Source organism: Fukomys damarensis, unplaced genomic scaffold (genome assembly GCF_012274545.1).
Source record: "Fukomys damarensis isolate Sample0158 unplaced genomic scaffold, DMR_v1.0_HiC HiC_scaffold_10, whole genome shotgun sequence".
NCBI lineage: Eukaryota > Metazoa > Chordata > Mammalia > Rodentia > Bathyergidae > Fukomys > Fukomys damarensis.
The window spans coordinates 66,170-88,847 of NW_022900922.1; the positions used below are offsets into that span (position 1 = coordinate 66,170).

Here is a 22,678-nt window from a genome sequence, read left to right on the forward strand (position 1 = left end):
ATAAGAGATGGCAGAGATGGGTAGGACCTTGTCTTCGAGTCAGAGGTAGGCTGCATCTCATAGCAGTTCCCTCTAGAAGTCCTACACAGATATGTCCCCAGGTCTCCCTGGGCAGCAGTGAAGCTGCTCCACACTTTGTCTCCCTTTGCTTCCTCAGTTAGAGGAGTGAGGGAGAGAGAGCAGGGCTCAGAGTATAGAGTTATTCATCCGCCACTCTAGCATCTACATCCTCATCTTCTCCCCATGACATGGGTGCCAAGGTATCAGGAGATGATCTCCCTGAAACAAGAGAGATTGAGATTAAAAGGGGGCGGTAGAAACAGCATCTGCCCAAGTTATCCCTTTTTTCTGGACTTCCAGCAGGACAGCCAAGCTAACAACATTTACACAAATTTATTTCAAATAAGCAACATAGTAGGCTCTAAGCCACTTTTCAGACAACAGCCTATGGTGATTTCTACTGGCTTCTCTCACTTTATAAAAAGATAACTTTTCTTCTTAATATTCCAAAAATTATTTCAAACACCTTCTACTTTTCCTCCACTTCCCTTTAAAAGTTGTGATTCATCTTTTTTTTTAATGACTTTATCTTGCTTTCTCCAATTACAATATATATCTGGTAAATGTAGACCTGTGCCCAGTTTTTTCAGAACTTTATATCCAGCAACCACCCCAGCGCATGATGAACTCTAAGTACTTTTTATACAGTGGGTTGACAAATTTTTAATTCAGAAGACCAAATAAATGTTTTAGCATTTATGTGCTACATGATCTGTCACTTTCACTGAACTATATGGTAGTATTGTAGGAACAGCCACAAACTACACATAAACAAGTGGGTTCCAATAAAATTTTATAAGCCAAAATTGGACTCAATTTGTCTCATAGGCCAACAACTGTTGACCCCTGCTCCCATTCTACACAAAATGTATGTCATCAAATCTCAATTCTACCACCTTCTATACACACCTCAAACTCCAACTTTTCTGATTTGATAATCATTAATCCCTGCCTACCATTATGCAAGTCCTGAACTTATTTAATGTTTTACATGGGCTCTGTGTTCATTTTTGTCCATCCTAAACTATGTTCAATCCAGGAGCAGTGTTTTGTTTAAAACACAAAAGTAGACATGTCACGTCTATCCTTAAAACAAAATATACTGTAAAGTCTACCATGACTTTCAGGGCCCTGCCCTTTTGTCCAACCTAGCTCATCCACTCCCAGCTTTATTTTCTCTAATCTAGCTTTCCATCTCTTCTCTGATGTAAGAACACACCAGGCTTTGTACTGCCTGAGGGACCCATGCATATAAAATGTTCTCTCAAATCTCATCCACACCCCTACTTTATAGCTAAAACTCTTGGTTAGCTACATAGAATTTACCCCTTAGGTTTAAACATTTGTCTCTTTTCAGATATTTTCCTTGACCTCCTCAATTTATCCTGCTCGATAGTCTGGTATCATCCTTGTCACTGTTAATGTAAAACCCCACTTTTAGCTAGAATAAAACCTCCACAGGTTACACTATTTCTATATTTAAGGGCCAGTTCATTGAAGGCATACCAATGAAAACATACCCAAAAATTAACAGCAGATCTAAGACATATGCCCACACCACACACCGAAATCTGATTTTAATTTTCCTTGAGAGTTAACTTTTTCTCATATCTCAATAGGAATGAACTTTGACTCACTATTTACAAAGACATCCCATTTATGACCAATTCAGTTTCCATTTCTAGTGCTAACAAAACTATCACCCTTTTCCTGGAGTCTCACATATTTAGAAGATCTGTGGTTCACAAGTTTGGGGTAAGAACTGGAGCCAAATTGAAAAGAACTAAGTAGTCTTACTTTTCCATGTAATAATAACATTTGTGGCCTGAGAAACATTTTTCCTAAGATAAACTCACATTGTAACAAAGAAAAAAAAGGCAAAAAAATGATGCTCATAGCAAGTAAAAGTTCACGTAAATGAAAATATGAAAAGGAAAGAAAAAAAGAACAGAAAGCGAAGCTAGCAGAGCTTAAGTTTAGGAACTTGTCGGTCACCCCCCCAAAAAAAATATTATATGGATCTAGATATATACCTATGTCAGATCACCTAGTCCATTCCTTTAATTTTAAAAATAAATCTGACAACTCAAATCAACGTGTACATGTAGACCTTGCCCTAACTTTCAAGTTGCAAAGCTAGATAATATTAAATACCATGCGAAATAAAATGGTATTATTAATAGTTATCTTGCATGAGACACAGGGCAGGGCCTCCAGAAGCACTTTTCCTGCAAATCAGGGAACACCGATGAAGACCGAGCGGGGGGCCCTGGACCGACTTTGGATGGTGCTTCCTTTCCGACAGGATAGCAGCACTGTTCGCTGGACTCAGATACTTGAGGGTTAATGAACGGCAAGGGGCGGCTGGCTGCGAGGCTGAGCTGCTCACTCCCCGTCCCAGGACCGGAAGGAGCGTAGGTCATCAGCACCTCAACTTGGGTCTGGGACGTCCATGGTGCCGATCCTCCCCTGGATTCCTTCTTCGGCCTCCCCAAAGGCCGGGCTCACCTACAGACCGGTAAAATACCCACGCCACGGAGAGTCGTCCAGTCCCACACCTACCCACCCACCCGCGCACTTCCGCTTCCGGCTTCGGGCCTCTCGGAGCGGAAGTGGCTCGGACTCCGGCTCTCGGAACCAGACGTCCGGGACTCCTGCTTGGGCAGCCTGGAAAAAAAAAGGAGCAGTTCCACTTTCAGTCTCTGAAGAGAAATTCTAGTTTCTTTCTCCAGGAATTGAGGTCACGGTGAGGTCCAAAACGGCCCGGACGGTGGAGCTGCAGCAGGGTCTACGTCTGATGGGCGGGCACGAGAACTGGGGAACTGGGGATAGGAACTGCGTTTATGCTTGAAGGGTAGCAGCTACGCTGCGCCGGACCGACGGGGTGGAGGGGTGGGGCTCCCTGTCTAGTCGGAAGTGCTTGATGGCTTAACTTTCCTTCCTTCTCATACTTTGTTCCTTTGGCTTAATCCAATGCCCTAAAAAAACATACCTGTACTTAAGGTGGTTGTTTTCCGTCTAATATGTATTAAAAATAGAAATATGTACCTTATCCTACAGCTTATGCGCATCTGTTGAAAGTAATACATGTCTCTTTTTAAAATATATGTATTATGTAAATGTATACATAACAAAAACATATATGTCCAGTTTTGCTGTCAGAGTAATGCTTCTGGGGAAAAGTTTGGCAGTGTTCTTTGCTTTTCAATTTTATGGAACAGTTTAAGGAATATTAGATCTTTCCTGAAATTCTTGTAGAATTTTAGAGTGAATATATCAGGTCCTGGACTTTGCTACGTCGAATTCTTATTATTGTCACTATTTCATTGCTGTTACTGGTCTAGTCAGAGTTTTTATGTTTTCTTTCGATTTTAGTAATTATTTGTGTCTAGGAATTTCTCCATTACTTGGAGGTTCTCAAATTTATTTGAACACAAGTTTTAAAAATAGTTTCTTATAATCCTCTGGATTTCAGCAATGTTCACTGTGAATAGGGCTTCTTTACTTTGTTAAGTTTTGACTAAGGATTTATTAATCATGTTTAGAACCTACTCTGGGTCGTTGACCCTATGTATAGTTTTCTTTTTTAATTTTAATTTTTATTGGTGTATATTTGCAGTACATAAGTATTGCATTCCTCGTGGGAATTGGTACATGTCCATAATATTTCCTAATTCTTTTTTCATTCATTTCTTTCTCCTCAATCCCCCACCCACCATCTCTGGTCCCCTTCCCTTTCACAAAAGATTTATCTCCCTGTTTCCTATCACCTAATTGTTTTATGTGCTCTTCAATTTTTTTTTTTTTTTAGCATTTTGGTTATCTTATTAAAAGAAATCATAATATAATATAATATTTAAGCTTCTTTGATTTATTTCACTTAATATTATAGCCTCAAGGTGCATCCACTTTCCTAAAAATAGCTCATATTTATCCTTCTATATATGGAAAAGTAGCACTCCATTGTGTGTCCATCTGTTGATGGTCTTATAGGCCACTTTCAAGATTTAGTGATTATGACTTGTACTTTTATAATCATTGGTACAAATGTATCGCCACTGTTATAGGATGTGTTTAACTCTTTCACAATGATACCTATAAGAGGAATAGCTGGATCGAGTGGAATTTGTTTTTGGTCTTTTGATGAATCTTGGATCTGACTTCTATAGTGTTTGTACTAGTTTACATTCCCACCAAAAATGGAGAATGGTTCCTTTTTCCCTGTAGCATAACCAGCATTTGTTGTTTGATTTTTTGTGATAATCATTGTTTTGTGTAAGTTGGAATCTCAGTGTTGTTTTAATTTTTATTTCTATAATAGCCAGAGGTGTTGAACTTTGTTTCATGTTATTTATTGGCCATTTGCACTTCTGAGAAGTATTTATTTATTTTAGCTCCCCATTTTTTGATTGGGTCTTTAATTGGGGGATGTCTGGTTTTTTTCAGTTCTTTGTATTTTGTAGATATTTGTCCTCTGAGGAATAGCTAGCAAAAACTATTTCCCATTTTGTAGGTTGTCTCTTTAATTTCTTGATTGTTTTCTTTGCTATGCAGAAGCTTTTTAATTCAATATGATCCCATTTGTTGATTCTTCATGTTACTTGTGCAACTGGTTTTTGGTTTTGGTTTTGGTTTTGGTTTGGTTTGGTTTTTTTGAGACAGGGTCTCACTATGTAGTTCAGACTGACCTGGAACTCACTATGTAGCCCAGGCTGATCTCAACTCACAGTGATCCTCCTGCCTCAGCCTCCCAAGTGCTGGGATTACAAGTGTGTGCCACCATGCCTGGCCCATGTGGTCTATTTTAAAGAAAAGCTCATGTGCTAGTGAGAAGAATGTATTTTCTGTTGTCATTGGTGGTTCACTGCAGATGTTTAAGTCCATTTGTTCAAAGGTTTGGTTCAGCTCTGCTGTTTCCTTGTTAATGTTTTCTACTTGATCTATTTGGCTTACAGGGCTTTTGAAGTCCCCTACTTTAATTGTGTTGGTGTTTATCTGATATTTTCTTTCTAGTAGTGTTTGTTTTATTAACTTAAGTGCACCAGTGATGGGTGCATAAATTGTTATAATTATTTTCTACCCTTGTTGAGTTGTTCCCAAAACCAATATGTAGTGACTCTTTTATGTCTCTAATTTGATTTGAAGTCCACTTTGTCTGAAAACAAGAAAGCTACTCCTGCTTGTTTAAATGTTCATTTGCATGTAATATTGTTTTCTATTCATGCATTTTTAGTCTGTGAATTTCTTTTTAGATTAAATGTGTTCCTACTATACAGTATGTCATTGTGTTTTTGTTTCTTGATGCATTCTGCCAATCTGTATCATTTGATTGGGGAATTGAGACCATTCATATTGGATTATTACTGAAAGATACTAATCTGTTCTTGTCAATGCATTAGCTTGCTCGTACTGACTTCCTTTTTGTTTGCCCTTTGCCTAACTGCTTGCCCTGCCTGGTACAGTCATTCTGTCAAATTTATATCCTTGAGTAATGTTTGTAGTGCTGGTTTTTTGATCATCAGTTTTTTTGTTTTGTTTTTTGTTTTGTTTTGTTTTTTGAGATGCTCATTTTATTATCCAGAAAATACCTTATTTTTCCATTTTTAAAAAATTCCCAGCCTGGGCTTTATTTACTTTTTTAATAATACATATTTGCAGTACATAATGGTTGCATTCATTTTAGGCATGGGTACATGTACATAGTACAGCTTGTTTTTTTGTTTGTTTGCTTGCTTGTTTGTTTTCCAGTACTGGGGATCAAACTCAGGACCTTATGCTTGCAAGGCAGGCACAGCATCACTGAGCTAAATCCGCGGCCCCAAGCTTGATAGTTTTTTAGCAACCTTCCCCCTCTTGCCTACCTTCCTCCCACTGCTTCCAAATCTTTTTTCCCATTTTTCATTCTTGTTATTTTAATTCCTAGCTTATGTTTATGACAAAATATTTATATTCATTGAGGTTATTAGATTCCTTACAAGGTATATCTTAATTTTGCTTACTTTCCTTAACCCTTCCCCTCTTGCCTCACCCTCATTCTCCTAGACTCCTTCCCATTTATAAGAGGTCTATCCCCTTGTTTCCTTTTATTATTGTCTTTGTACTTTGCCTTACTCAAATAAGATATCATGTGGTATTTAACCTTGTGTGATTGATTTATTTCACTCAACATTATATTTTCCAGATGTATCCATTTTCCTACAAATGTCTTGAGTGTATCCTTCTCTATAGCCAAGTGGTATTTTATTATATATAGATACCACATTTTCTTTTTCCCTTCATCTATTGATGGGTCTACCAACTGCTATCAGAATTTAGCTATTTAAGCGCTGGGGATTTAGCTCAGTGGTTCCACTGCCTGCCTTGCAACCACAAGGTCCAGAGTTTGATCCCTGGTAACAAACAAACAGAATTTAGCTATTTTGAATTTTGCTGCTATAAATATTGATATGCATGTATCATTGTAGTATGATATCCTTTGCTCTTTGGGCATGATACCTAGAAGGAGTATAGTTGGGTTACATGGAATTTCTAATTTTAGCTCTTTGAGAAATCTTCATACTAATTTCTTGGGTGGTTTTGCTATTTGCATTCCCACCAACCATGTAGGAGGGTTTATTTTTCAATACAGCCACACTAGCGTTTGTTATTCTTTGATTTCTTGATAATTACCATTCTTTCTGGAGTAACATGAAATCTTAGTGTTGTTTTAATTTTCATTTACCACAGATGTTGAACTTCTTTTGTATATTTCTTAGCCATTTGTACTTCTTCTGAGCAGTGTCTGTTTTGTTTCACTTGCCTATTTCTTAATTGGGTCTTTTTTTTTGGTACTGGGGAATCGAACTCGGGTCCTTCAGCTTGCGAGGCAGGTGGCAGAACCACTGAGCTAAATCCCTGGCCCTGTGTTTTTTACTTTAAATGGTCTCCTTTTTTTGAGTTCTTTATTCTAGATAATTATTCTCTGAGGAATAGCTAGTAAACTTTTTTCTCGTTGTGTAGGTTGTCTCTTCACTCTACTGATTGATTCTTTTGCTGTACAGGATCTTTTTAATTTTATATAATTCCATTTGTTGATTCTTGTCATTATTTCTTGTACAGTGGGTTTTGTTTAAAAATCATTTCCTGCACTTCAAGTGTTTTACTCATTTTACCTTCCAGTAGGTTCAAGGTTTCTGTTTTAGTATGTAGATCTTCAGTGCATTTTTATTTTAATTTAGTGTATGGTGAAAGGTGTGGGTCCTGCTTCAGTCTCGTGCCAACAGCTAATCCAGATTTCCCAGCACTATTTGTTGAATAAACTATCTTTCCTCTATCTTATACTTTTGACCCCTTTGTCAAAGATCAAATAGTTGTGTTTCTGTAGATGTTTCTTTATCCTCTCTTTTGTTCCATTCCATTGATCCACATCTGTTTTTGTGCCATTACCATACTGTTTTTAAGCACTGTTGATTTGTAGTATAGCATGAAGTCAGGTGATGTGATGTCTCCTGTCTTACATTATCCCTGTGTATTTATTACATTTTAAAAATTTTTTAAAATATTTTGCTTAGGACGTACTGTCTTTAATTAGAAATGCTTTACTAAGAAGTTATACTGTTAACATATATTACAAGTTTTAAACAAAAATATAACTTTTACATTATTATAAAATTATGCCACCCTGCACATGAGTAACTCATTAACTCATATCAGCATCCAAAAATCTGTCATATATAAATAAGCACCAGATGTCTATAAAGAACATGTAACAAACTTGGGATAAGAAATCCACAAAAGCCAGGCCTGGTGGCACATGCCTGTAATCCTAGCACTCGGGAGGCTGAGGCAGCAGGATTGCTGTGAGTTCGAGACCTGCCTGGGCTACACAGTGAGTTCCAGGTCAGTCTTAACTACATAGTGACCCTGTCTCTGTAGTATAGCATGAAGTCAGGTGATGTGATGTCTCCTGTCTTACATTATCCCTGTGTATTTATTACATTTTAAAAATTTTTTAAAATATTTTGCTTAGGACGTACTGTCTTTAATTAGAAATGCTTTACTAAGAAGTTATACTGTTAACATATATTACAAGTTTTAAACAAAAATATAACTTTTACATTATTATAAAATTATGCCACCCTGCACATGAGTAACTCATTAACTCATATCAGCATCCAAAAATCTGTCATATATAAATAAGCACCAGATGTCTATAAAGAACATGTAACAAACTTGGGATAAGAAATCCACAAAAGCCAGGCCTGGTGGCACATGCCTGTAATCCTAGCACTCGGGAGGCTGAGGCAGCAGGATTGCTGTGAGTTCGAGATGTGCCTGGGCTACACAGTGAGTTCCAGGTCAGTCTTAACTACATAGTGAGACCCTGTCTCAAAAACTTTTTTAAAAATCCACAAAATCTTTTGTTTTCAATTTTCCAAGGTTTTCTAGTAAAAACTAAGTGATTTTTTTTTTTTAATAGTTTTAAAAGAGCCGGGGATTTAGCTCAGTGCCACCACTCCTGCCACAAGCTCAAGGTCCTAAGTTCAAAACCTGGTACCAGAAAAAAAAAACAAAAACAAAAACAAAAACAAAACCCAGTTTTTAAGTACTCATCTTAAGCAAGAATGAAATAAAGTAAAATAATACCAGTTTATCTAGAGCAGTTACAGAGATGCAGGGAAGCCTTTCATCTGTTAGCAACCATCTCTTACAGCTATTAACAAAACAAAAATATTAACAGCAGGTAAGTCATAGGTGTTAACTATTTCATAGAAAAAGCTATTTTTAAAATATCTCAACAGAATATGAAATGAGTTGTGCTTAATAGAATACGAAATGAGTTGTCAAAAAGGAATTATCCAAGCCTTGTTTGGTTGCATACACCTATAATCCCTATACTTGGGAAGCTGTAGTAGGAAGATCACAAGTTTGATGCCAACATGGTCCACATAGTGAGTTTACCAGTGACCCAGATTGTATAGCAGGACTCTTTCAAAGAAAACAGACCATAAGGGCTCAGAATACAGCTCAGTAATAACAGTGCTTGCCTGCCGTGTACAAGGTTCTGGGTTTGATTCCTTGGTACCACCCTGTCTTTAAGAAAAGAAAAAAAGACTGACAATAAATGTGAGCATTTATTTCTGGACTCTGAATTGATTCTTTTAATTTATGTTTCTATCTTTATGAACTTTGCCTTGATTACTTTAACTTTGTAGCAAGTTTTAACATCATGAACTTTTAGTTTTCCATTATCCCAGGGTTGTTTTGTTTAAAATTTGGTTCCTATATCTTCATATGAATTATTAGGGACATTTTATCAATTTTGCAGAAAAAATCCTGCTAAAGTTTTTGAAAAGTTGTATTGAATCCATAGACTAATTTGAGGGAATATTGTCATATTTGGAATTACAGGTCTTCCACTCCATAAACATAGGGGGTGTCTCTCTCCATTTGTTTAGATATTTTTCAGTTTCTTTCAAAACTGTGTTATTTTCAGAGTGTCAGAATTTTTAAAAGCTATCTAGGGATTCAGATGCAGGTAGGGTTGACAATCCCACCTTTAGCAACCACGAGTCATCAATACCTGAAATGTTCTGAGTTACTAATGCATATACACTTATCTTACACTGTCAGGAATTCACATTCTTTCACCTGAATGAGTCACTCTTTGGGGGTTAGAATTCCTTCAGTGACTGTATTTATTGTAGAAACTGTTCCCTGCAGATGTACCTTTTACAGTAGTTTTTGTTGCCATTCAGACATTGCTGTGGTAAATAGGGACTGAGAATTGCTATTACTATCTTACCACACTCCCATCCCTCTTAACCCTCTGGCTCCTTGAAACCTATATTCTTTGAGAAAGGATGTCGCTGTAAGATAGCCAGAAGGGGAGCATTAGTGAATATCCAGGGCAGAAACTTGGTACCTGCCTCAACTTCAGTAAACTCCCAGGCCGATGTACACCTAATACACTTATCAGACACTGGAAGAACCATCAACATCTGTGTTTCCTTGTCACAAGGCCCATTCATATTACAAGACTCTGAAAGCAGAGAATCCTGGAAGAATAAAGGAATTATTTGTCCATTGGCTCTAATTTACAATTTGGTTCGACCTATGTCTTCATAAGTTATGGTAAAACATTTTCTATGAATGGAAATTTATATTGAGTATAAAAAGGCTTGCCAAGTATGTATTGTGCAGTCAAATGCTCTACAGCAGAGTGATGGCTAGTTCTTAGCTTTAAGCCTGTTCTAAGGATTGAATCAAATTTTGTCTGTGTATACACACCTGCAAATGTAGATGCTATGCCATCCGTAGCCCAGCTGATGTAGATGAGGTTTTATGTTATGCCTAAAATGTAACTGTTTGCTTCAGTTATATATCACATAAACTACAGACATTTATTTGTCCTTAGGTAGATAAGGGTTTTAATTACCAATTATTGAAATTTGGGATGATCAAAATTTTTCATATTTTTACATTAATATTTATAAAATAATATAACAGGAAATAGTAAAACAACAATTTTATCGAACGTATTCAATACAAGAATTGACTGGTTGGCATGACACCTGCCCAACTGACACTTGAGATAGTCAGTATGTAAACAAGCACCCACTTGGGGTATACTGTTAAATGGTTAACTTGTAGAAGGTAGATTGCAATTAAGTAAGCAACTAAAATTAATTATGTCGATATCATTAATCCCTTTTTAGGACATTGCCATTATGCTGAAGTTCCTGATTAGTGTTACTTGTGCTTTAATTTGGTTTTTGTTTGTTTGTTTGTTTGTTTTTGTTTTTGCTGTGAAAACCTGAAGATGGACCAGTATAAGTCCGGTATTTTGAGGAATAAGGTGTGCATTTATGATGAGCTGCCACCCAGTGTCAAAAAATGGGTAAGTGTTAAAAAAAACTTTCATTTTTATGAAATCCCTACTTTTCTGTCCCTCGATTTTTGGTGTTTTGTTAAATCTTTGCTTAGAATTATTGACTATTGCAAAAGTTGTTAGTTTTTACTCTGAATTTTAAGAGGGTGGGATAGAGGGTAAAAATAAGGTTTCCTTTTCTTTAAGGAGTGCATCTGGGCTCTGAAAAAAGGCTCGAGAAATCATGCAGAAAGGTTGGCATTTGCAAAATAAAACAACTCCTTTCCCCTGCCTTCTTTGATTTTTCTGCTTATCATCTTGGAGGAAATACTTGTCCAAGGTGCTGTGTTGGGCTAAGGGATGTATTTGGGAATGATAGTGGATTTCAGCCTTTTAACTTTGTTACATGGATGACACCATGGCAAACCACAGTGACTGATTCTGCATTAACAGTTGTGTATGAAATATTTCACTGAGGTGGGAGAGAGTGTTAGAGAAGTTTTTGGTTTTGGTTTTGGTGTATACCAGTAGCTTCAGCAGGCCTCCTCTATTGTGTGATTTGCTGGAAGCCCAGCAAGTCCCTCACCTCCCAAGTGAGTATTACTAATGTTCTTCAGAGGTATTTAGAGTGAAATTTTGTTTTTGTTAGGATACTGTTTAGAAGCAACCTTTGCTTCATGCTTGATGTATAATGTTGGCTTTTCTACTTCTATTAGAAGCATTGTATTAGGGAGGTGGAATATCATTGTATCTTACTTTCATTGTGACTTTAGACAAACAAATTCTGATATTTTTAACCAGAATGTAAAGGGGATTTGGTTAGAGAGAATGTCTAGTATTGGTGTAAAATCACTAATTCCAGTAGTCACTGGAAAGCAAATTAAGACCTTTGGGCCTTAGTTTCCTTGTCTATAAAGTCAGGCAGTATTATTTTCTCTGTTTCTCAAGACTATTCACAGATATACCTGAGAAAATGTTTGAGGCCAGTAAAAGTATAGAATAATATTCAGTACAGTGTTTGTAGTGATAAGCTTGATTAAGGTGTCTGTGTGAGAGTATCTAAAATGTAAGTACCAGTATATAACATTTGTTGCATATAAAATTGGCTTAGGCCTACCCTTTCTGCTGCAAGCTTACCATAAAAATATATTTTCTTCAAGCAGGGAGGCTGTACATGTCTTCTCCTCTTGTATACAGATGTACACAAATGAAGATAAGTCTGCATGTGCCAGGCTGCTGGGAGAGGAGAGTGCTGATAATCAGCATTAGACATATGATGAACTTGAATAGCTTTTTTTATTTTCAACTATGTGGGCATTCTTAAGTATAAGTGTAGCCCTCTTGTTTGTAGAATGTTGATACACTGGGCTCTTATTTTAGTCTAGGGAAGACTAAATAGTGTCTTCCGTGGGACAAGATGGACTTGACGTGGAAGCTCCTTGTCTGACTTTCAGATACACTTAGATCCAATAGGTCCTAACTGTGCCAGCACAACTGCAAGTGGAAAGAACTGGGAGGATAGACCACAGCATCCTAGGAGCCAGAGCAGAGTTCTGTTGGAGGAGGTAGAGTTTATGCTAGAAGTAGAGCGTGTCTCTGTCAGTCTCTGAAAGAAGGAATCCAGATTTCCAGCTCTCTGCTCTGTGTATTAGTAATCATGATCCCAACAAGACACAATTGTCTTCAACAAGGAGAACAATTATGTCCTAACTCAGTGGTTCTCCAACCTTTATCGGAAATCAGAATCCCCTGGAGATTTTGTTTCAAATCTGTAACAGTCTGAGACAGTGATGTTGATGTCCCTCAGGGGCTATGAAAACCACTCTCTGATATCAAACTTCAGCTGTCACCTTTTGAGCCAAGTCAGTGTGTGAGCTCATGTATGTATGCACAAGGCCTCGTGTTTGCATATGGCATGCCTAGACACTGTACTGGAGTAAACAGAAGGAGGTTCACAACTCAGGTGATGTCTGCTTAGGCTCAGAGGACTAAGGCATTTTGCGCCTTCCTGCACACTGGTTGACTATGGCCTGAGATACATGTGTATTGAACTAGAGTACATTTTTCACCAGGTGTAAGGAAAAATGAAGCCTAAGATGGCTACACTTTGGTTCAGGCTCGGGAACAAATCTCTAATAACTCACTCCCTTAGGGAGTTTCATAATTCATCTTTGCTAGTTTGGATTACTATTTCTGTGGGCATAGTGCAGCTGGGGAAAGTGTAAGTGTGCTTCCAAAGTGCTCATTGCCATCAGAGCAAACTTTTTCATCACACTCATTTAAACCTCTATTCAGGAGCTTAATAAATGTGGGGAATATTTGCTTTCAAATGACCAAAGGTGGAAAAACCCTTGGCGTACTCTCCAGAGGTGATTTTGAGCTTTTGGTGGGGGCCAGTGTCTGCAGAAGTAAAAATACATGAAAAAAGAAAAAATCCAGTTTCTCCACTTACTGTTGAGACCATGGTATTGTACAAAGACACTGGCCACTATAGGTGGGATAGGCAGCTTGTAAAACAGGAGATGATAACTGAGATTAACCTGTTCCTCCCACTTGTTTGAGGTGTTTCTCCATATCACTTGCCAGGAATAAAAAACTCTCAGGAGGATGGTATTCTTGGGCTCTGACCTAAACAAGACCAAGAATTACAGTCAGTTTAGTAACATTTTAAAATTTTTTAGGTACACTTACAGATCTGTAAACAGTTTTGAGTATAGTGTGCAAAAATTAAAAGTGTTTTGTCAACTAAGGACATACACTTTTAAACAAGAGTGTCTCTTGTGGACCAATGACTGTTACAATACAGCTGGTAGTCACTTAACAAAACAGTTTAGTAACTTTAGCATATTAAGACAACAATATAATGACTGTATTATACCAGAATCACATTTTCAAAATAAGGAAAATTAGGAGGGGGTGAAGGGAGGGCAGGGACAAGGGGAAAAAATGAGAACCAAGACCTGTCATGTAAAGGTACAAAATACCAATGATGAATGTAACTGTACTGTATACTTAAAATGTACCAATAAACTCAATGAGAGAAAAAAAATAAAATAAGGAAAATTACATACTAGTTTATACAGCTAGTATTGCAAAACAAGACTTTAAGTAAGATTTCAACACAGGCACAACTTTATCAGTCTTAGTGTAGGTGATTAATATCATCAAGATTGATGCTGGCCAGTGTAAATACCTTACATAACCAAGGTTATTAGTGGCATGTGTTATTTTGGGATAAGTGCAGACTGCCGTGAGATCTGGTAGGAAACTAAGCACCCGAGTACTGTTGTATGGCTTAAATTTCTAAAACATTTAATCCTAGCAAGACAGGAGAACAAAACAGATTATTTTGAAAGATTTGAAACTTTTTAAAAGTGTCATTGTAAATTCTGTTAAGAACGGATCGATATTTTAATTCTTGTTTTAAACAAAGATAACTAACATTATCTCTATGTACTTATTTTTAATTTTTGAAAACTATTTAGTACTTAATAATATAAAACTAATGTTAACTCATATTTATACTCCAAACTCTGTCATATATAAATGTAATATACTTGAGGTGGGAAAAGTACAAATTCTTTGCTTGTGGACTTTATACAAGGTATTTCTGTAAAAAAAAGAGATGATTTTAAAATGATAAAAACTACCAAGCATAGCAGTATATACCCATAATTGCAGCACTAGGGAGGAGTTCAAGGCCAGCCTGAACTACATGGCATGAACCTGTCTCAAAAATTAATTAATTAAAATGAAATGAAGTAAAAAGGCTAATTTTAAGTACTTTATTTAAACAAAGACTAGACAATAAGAGAATGGCAGTTTATTACAGAAAAGTACACAAGCTTTTTAGCATCTCTTAAAACTATTAATATTGGGCTGCGTAAACCCATTAACAACAGACCAGGTAAGTCATAGTTATTAGTACATTTTATTTTTATATATCTAATTTAATTTTTAACCATTACAACTATATTGCCCCCAAAATAACATCTAAAAAACACAAGTTATTGACTCGTGACAGGTTTTTTTTTGCTTAGGAGAAAAAAATTTATAAGCTATAATCAATACCTGGAAATTGATCTGTGTCTGTACAATGCAATTCAGAACTTTTAAGAGTTTCCCAGGGCTTTTGAATTTGATTATTTATATTGGCTCCAGTGATTTAAATTTTTATGTCACCAAAAGCAAACAATTTTAGATAATAAGGATGCCCATGAGTGAATTTAAATGGAAGACCATAAAAGAAACTTTACTAGTCATGGGCATTTAAAATGACAAAGCTCATCTGGGTGTGGTGGTGCACACCTGTAATCCCAGCACTTGGGAAGCTGAGGCAGGAGTTTGAGACCAACCTGGGCTACATAGTGAGTTCCAGGTTAGTCTCAACTAAATAGTGAGACCCTGTCTCAAAAAAATAAAATAAAACCACAAAGCTCAGAAGACCTTAAAAAAATTCAAGAATTGCAAGGAGAAATATTTGTGCCATATAAGCACCTCCTAGCTTTGTCTTTCTAGAGTTATGGAAGCTATTACCCATGTAAACATGGACTCAGCTTATTTATGAAATTAGAAATTATAGCATGACCAGACGATATTTACTTATACATGAGTTAATATATAAGACAAAACTATTCTTTCTCAGACTTAGCAAGACAGATCACAAATGAACTTTTATTAGATAATAGCTAATAAGCAGAAACTTAATTTACTCCCATTTCTCTACTCTGATAAACCACAGGGTATGTCTACTATCTAACTCAATTTCTGCAGAGTAGAATAAACAAATAGAAGCTGTCAGTCTTGTTGAGCCACTCTTGTTTAAGAAAAGAGTCTGGAGAACATTTCACAACTGATCAGCCCTGAAACTGATTCAGTCATGACATATAGACCATCATGGGAATGGAGAATAGGCAGACCTGGGCCTTTGCCTGCTACTCATTGAAAGCATGATTTGCATTTTTTTAATCAGATATTTAAATATCTAACATTGCCTCTTAGGACCCTTTCCACTAGTACTAAAAGTAGCCTTTATACTGATTAATGCTACAAAACATTTCCTTTCTGAGAAACTAAACAGCTTAAATAAAAGAATACTCAGCCAGTACTATATTAATATGTGTCACAAGATCCTAATAAATTCAAAAAAATTCATTGCATTCCCTTTATGCTCTCTAATTTTGTAAAATAACTTTTTCAAAACTGAAATTTTTCTTAGTATCAAACACTTGAAATATATTTCTTATTGGCTAACACTGGCAAAAGTTATGTGAACATTTTGAGGACACATTTGTTAATGCTTTTAACACATTTCCTTAAGTCATGTGAACAGAAAGGCATTTAGATTTATGTTTTAGCTGTTTCAGTTACTGGGTGCTATTATTTTTAAATTAATTTTATCTCAGCTGAACAGTATACAGATGCAAATACGTATGTAAATATAACATGCATACATTTCTGCCAACACACATAAAACAAAGAGTTAAACAAATTCAGTAGGGTAGCCGGATATAAGGTCAACACTTAAAAATCAATAGCCTTTCTCTACACAAACAACACTCTCACTGAGAAACTGATGAAACAACTCCTTTCACAGTATCCACCCAAAAAAATGAAATACCTAGGAACCAATCCAACGAAAGAAGTAAAAGACCTCTACTTTGAAAACTATAGCCTTCTGAATAAAGAGATAAAAGAGGATATCAGAAAATGGAAAGACATCCCTTGTTCCTGGGTATGAAGAATCGATATAGTGAAAATGTCCATACTTCCAAAACTGCTATGTAGATTCAGTGCAATCCTGATTGAAATTTCAACAGCATATTTCACAGAACTAGAGAAAACAATCCAAAAATTCATTTGGAACCAGAAGAGACCTAGAATAGCAAAAGCAATTCTAGGTCACAAAGACAAGGCAAGGGGTATTAGAATCCCCAATTTAAAACTATACTACAAAGCTATTGTGATTAAAAATATCATTGTACTAGCAAAGAAATAGACCCAAGGATCAATGGAACAGATGAGAAGATGCAGAAATAACTCCAGACATACTAAGCCACCTCGTCTTTGAAAAAGGAGCCAAACACCCTCACTGAAGGAACGATAACCTGTTTAATAAATGATGCTGGAAAAATTGGGTTTCAACTTGCAAAGGAGTAAAGCTAGACCCATATCTCTGACCATGCACTAAGATCTAAATATTAAAACAGAAACACTAAACCTGCTGAAAGATAGATTAAGTAGAACTCTTAAAGACATTGGCATAGACTTTATAAATAAAACCTCAGTCACATGGGAACTAGTACAAAGAACCAACAACTGGGATCTCATTTTTATTAAAAAGCTTTTGCACAGCAAGAGAAACCACCAGCAGAATGAAGAGACAACCCACAATGTGGAGGAAAAGTTTTACCAGCTGTTCCTCAGAAAAAGGTCTACTATCTAGAATATATAAAGAACTTTAAAAAAAAAATCAGGCCTCCCACATTTAAATACCCAATCCAAGAATAGGCATCTGAAATTAACAGACGTGCTAGAGGTACTGTGGAGACAAAGGAACCCTTCTCCACTGTTAGTGGGAGTGGAGAATGGTGCAACCACTGGAAATGAGTATGGAGATTGCTCAAAACACTGGGATGAGGACCGGGGATTTAGCTCAGTGGTACCACTGCCTGCCTCAAAAGCACAAAGACCCAAGTTTGATCCCAGATACTGAAAAAAAAAAAAAAAATGGGGATTAGAGGTCCCATTTGACCCAGCTACTCCCCTCCTGGAAATTTTCCCGAAATAATTAAAAGTATTATACCACAGAGATATATGCACACCCATGTTTATAGTGGCACAGTTGTAATAAGTAAATCTTGGAAACAGCCCATCCAAATGCCCATCAACTGTTGACTGGGTAAAGAAGATGTAGTTTTTTGTTTGTTTGTTTGTTTTTTAATGGAGTACTACTCAGCCATAAAGAATGAGAAACTAGAGACATTTACAGCTAAATGGATGCACATTGAGGCCATACTCTTAAGTGAAATAAATAGGACACACGTGTAAATACTGAATGATTTCTTAATGAGTTTTTGAATATATTATGTAAAGCTGCCTGTGTGTCTCTTTAACCCTGTCCCTGGATCCCTAAGTAGTTTAGTTTTGAATTCCATTTAGAGATTTTTGTCATAGGTTTCATATAAATGTATTGGTACTGCCTGAGTGAAGCAGCGCTCCACTCGTGAACTTCCATTAGCCCCCCTTGGCAGTAATTTCATGGTTTAGTGAGGGAAAGAAAAATTGTTGAGGGCCGGGGATGTTGCTCAGCAGTACAGCACCTGCCAGCAAGCGTAGGCCCTGGGTTCAATTCCTGGTAACAAAAAAGAAAAGTGGAAAAAAAAAAAAAAGACCCCCCCCCCCCGTTGAATACCTATGTGTGGATAGGTTCATCATTCAGACTGGAATAGCAAGTGGACAGAACTGCTTTTCACTCTGTGGCTCCTGCCATTATTGCTGGTGTACCATTCACCAACAAAATGTTTATAGCTACCATTTGTACACTGCAGCTGCCCTAAACAAAAATACCAAGTTTATAAGAAATAATATTTCACAATTTTGAAGGTTAAGACAAGATCAAAGCACAAAAAACTTAAATGTCAAGTAAAGTATAGATGGTGTCTTCTAGCTGTGTCCTCACGTGGCCAGAAGGATTTTGGTCAATTATGTGTGAATGTACCACATTATTAAGGATTCTGACTTCATGACTTTATTCATTCCCTGTGTCTCCACCATCTCATCCCATCATATTGGGGAGTAGGATTTAACACATGAAATTTGGAAAAGCTTAGTCATTGGCAGCACAAATCAATTATATGAGGATATACTGTATATTAACACATGAAATTTGGAAAAGCTTAGTCATTGGCAGCACAAATCAATTACATGAGGATATACTGTATAATGAGCAGTGTTAGGGCTTGTTTATGTCTTAACGTTTTTCCAGGCAATATACTGACTTATAATCCACACTGAGAATTTATAGGGGTTAGAAACTTAACTATTGTGTTTATAGTTTAGAAAAATAATGAATCTTTTAGTTCTCTTGGAAAGATACCCAGCAGAGGGATGGCTGGGTCAAATGGAACCTCCAGTCCAAGCTTTTTGAGGTATCTCCATATTGATTTCCATAGTGGTTGCACTAGTCTGCACTCCCACCAACAATGGAGAAGGGTTCCTTTCTCCCCACAACCCCGCCAACATTTGTTATTGTGTGATTTCTTGATAGCAGCCATTCTTTGTGGGGTGAGGTGGAATCTCAGTGTTGTTTTCATCTGCATCTCTCGAATGACCAGTGATGTGGAACATTTTTTCAAATATTTTCTTGCTGCTTTTACTTCTTTGTCTGAGAAATGTCTGTTCATTTCGGATGCCCATTTTTGAATCGGGTCTTTATATTTGGGGGGACTGATTGTTTTGAGTTCTTTATATATCCTTGATAATGAAACTCTATTATGAAAATAATGAGATGTAAATATCCAAAAAGAAAATACAAATTTGACCTCTCTAGCTCTTCTATATAGTCATTACCTCCTTGCATTGTGTGTATTTTTAATACTAGAATTAATCTTGCAACCACATAAAGTTGAAAGCCTGTATAGAGTTCCCAGTATCACACAGCTGGAGATGAGACAAAAGGCATATATGTGTCTTTAGCTAGAGTACTAGATCTATGCCTTTGCTGTCTACTCCAGCTGGGAGATTTATATTTCTTAATTTATCGTGCCTCCTTAATGGTTGTCTCTGTCAGTGAATTCTACCTCCTCAGAGAGACAAAATCCTAGAGCACTCACCAAGAGTGGTGTCCAAAGAGTCCTGTCCAGTTGCACTGGCTTTGGAGCTTCTGGGACATAAAGGAACACAGGTGAAAAGGCAAGAGCATATAGACAAGAAATACCTTTGAAACGTTACCACCACTATAGCAATGGGAAGCTCAAATAATTTTGAATATGTGCAAATTTAAGTTGTATATTATAATGTGCCAACATTATCAGGGATATTTGAATGTTTTACTTAAGGTTTTTCTAGGATTATCTTTGTGGATAATCATTGTGGGCTCTTTGTAGTGTACACCTATGTGTAATTAATATATAATGCAAGAGGCCTCTACCAGTTTGCATGAATATTGAGAAACCATTTACCCACGATCTTCAGCAATATGTTTGATTTAGCATAAGTTCATAGCCAGTATAGAATTTGTTATGCCTATTGTGAAAATAGAATCTAAAGGAAAATAAAGTTCTGGGGTAGATCCAGAAAAAATGTTTAGTGTCAGTGTAATTATCCTGAACTATGGTGAGTGGCCAAATTTGGAACTCATGTGGGATGTCATATTTATAGTGTGAAATACTGCACTCGAGGATATAAATGAACAGATTTTACCCAAAATGCTTCTTACAGTCAATATGTAGTCTTTCTACACTTACATGTTTTTTCACTGCAAGAAACATCATCTGTTGCTTAAAAATTTCATTGAATTCTTACACTTATCTCAAGTTAATATTTGAGTTTACAAATACAATCTTGCTATTCTGTTAGAACTCTTTTATATCTTATACTAGTCAAATTTGGGTTCCAGTGTTACCTATTTTTGCCCAATGTGGCTACAAATTCACATTCTCACAATCTACCCTTGTGTTCTTTTTTTTTTTTTTCCTAATTACTTGGTATGAATCACAGGACTCAGGAAAACACTTAACTTGTATGTCTTACTTGCTTTTCTCTCATTGCTGAGACAAAATACTTGACACCCAGACTTAAAGAGGGAAAGATTTATTTAGTTCACAGTTTGTTGAGGTTTCAGTCCATAATTGCCTGGCTCCAAAGCAGAGTGGCATAGCAGATGGGTATCACAGAGGAGAAATACTTTGTGGCAGGCAGAAGGTGGCAAAACAAGCAAGAGACATTAACAGTGTCTTTCTGCCCTTTTAATCTTATCCAGACTACTTAGAGCAGGTAGCACTCACACCCTTAATCCTAGTGCCCTGGAGTCTAGCACCAGTATCATACACTCTAGATCCAGCCACCTCTGAAAACACCCCACTGTGACTGCATGAGGCTTTGGGAGGACATCTAAACGCAAGCCATAATGTTTCTCTTTCCAAGAGGTTCATGGCAATATATGACACAAGGATATCTCACTATACTGGGACTTGCATACCTCATCTGGAGACTCCAAAATCCTTGTGTTGCCATATGTTGACCATAAAATTTGATCACTTCGTCATTTGGGCATGTTCATATAAGATTGTGTTGTATTCCCATAATTTCCTCTCTGTCTTTGATGATTAACTCAGTATCAGCTCTCCAATTCACACAGCTCCAGTGGAAGGACTTAGTATTTCAGCCAACTGCATAATTACAAACAAAATTATTTTCTAAAATGTCACCTTCATAGCATTACTCATTTTTTCTGGATTTCAAATAATATGCTATCTTGGAACTATGTGAGTTCCCCACCCACTAACAATATTGTTAGCCTACAAAGTACAGAATTTTCACTTTGAAAAATTTCAAGAGTCCTAGAAGCTCATGCCCCTCTTTCTCCTTATGCCATCTTAAAAATTTTTATATCTCTGTGACAGGTGACCATTTCTTGTCATTGAACTATAAAACAATATGTTTTTATCAATCTGATTTCATTCTTCTTAAACATTCTACTGTAAACATTGTTTTCATTGACATTTTTAATTATCATTCATTAATTTTACTTAGTGTCCAATTAAGGCTTTGTCTAAGAAATTAGGTTCACATTTTGAAATGCTGTCTAGATAGAATCAGATAAAGAAGGGATCAATTCTCTAAAATATAAGTGAGAAAGGGTATTTTTCTATGATCTGTCAGCAATTCATTAGATATTCATTTACCCATTTGTTTTACTTGGATGATTATCTTCTATAAACCAAGCTTTAGAGACAGCATAGAAATAAAATTAGGGTTAACCAGCAGAAGAAAAGTGTTTTCATTCTGCTATTGCTTTAGCAATAAATTCCAAAGTAGCATCAAAATTTTTGTGACATGTGCATATGGCTAGAGGATATGACTAAGTTATGAAGAGATGACGAAGATATGAAGTAAACTTTTGGAGGACTCAGCCTCATGTTGTGAATCTCACTCTTCTGAAAGTATATTTCTCATGATTTAGGAAGCAGTAACTTTTGAGGATGTGGCTGTGAACTTCACCATGGAGGAGTGGGCTTTGCTTGATCCATCCCAGAAGAAGCTCTATAGAGATGTGATGTGGGAAAACTTTAGGAATGTGGCTGCTATAGGTAAAGAATAAATCACTTTTTCATTTATGCAATCAGAGAACACTGGTTATTGTGTGTCAGTGCAGTTTCCTTAATTGGAATATGGAAACTTTTTTTAAAAAATAAGGAAACATTTTGAAGAATCTCCCAGGCTTGGTCACATTGTACCATAAATCTGATGAATCTATTAAACTTTATGTAATGTAGTAACTCATGATTACATTTCTGTTTCTACACTTTAGAAAGAAACTGGGATGATCAGCAAATTAAAGATGAATGCAAAACTTGCAGGAGAAGTGGAAGGTAATTTGCACTCAAAGAACAATAGTGTTCCTTACCTTGATATGAGGAGACATTCTAAAGCCAAGCATACTGCACAAGTGAAGCCATGTTCATATTTCTTTTTTTTTCTTTTTTTTCTTTTGTTGTTAGCCCATTAATAGAAGCATGGCCTCTTTTTTTTTTTTTTTTTTTTTTT

At 36.5% G+C, this 22,678-nt stretch overlaps 1 protein-coding gene across 1 annotated transcript in view; it reads left to right on the forward strand.

Moving 5' to 3' along the window:
• The first annotated feature begins 2,510 nt into the window (after positions 1-2,510).
• Positions 2,511-22,678, forward strand: part of LOC104860289 (zinc finger protein 709-like) — a 24,111-nt gene continuing 3,943 nt past the window's right edge. Inside the window, exons 1-4 of the mRNA XM_033761769.1 lie at positions 2,511-2,806; positions 10,862-10,939; positions 22,095-22,221; positions 22,443-22,503. Of these exons, the coding sequence (XP_033617660.1) occupies positions 10,862-10,939; positions 22,095-22,221; positions 22,443-22,503 (266 nt within the window). The 5' untranslated portion in view covers positions 2,511-2,806. The remainder of the gene's footprint in view (positions 2,807-10,861; positions 10,940-22,094; positions 22,222-22,442; positions 22,504-22,678) is intronic.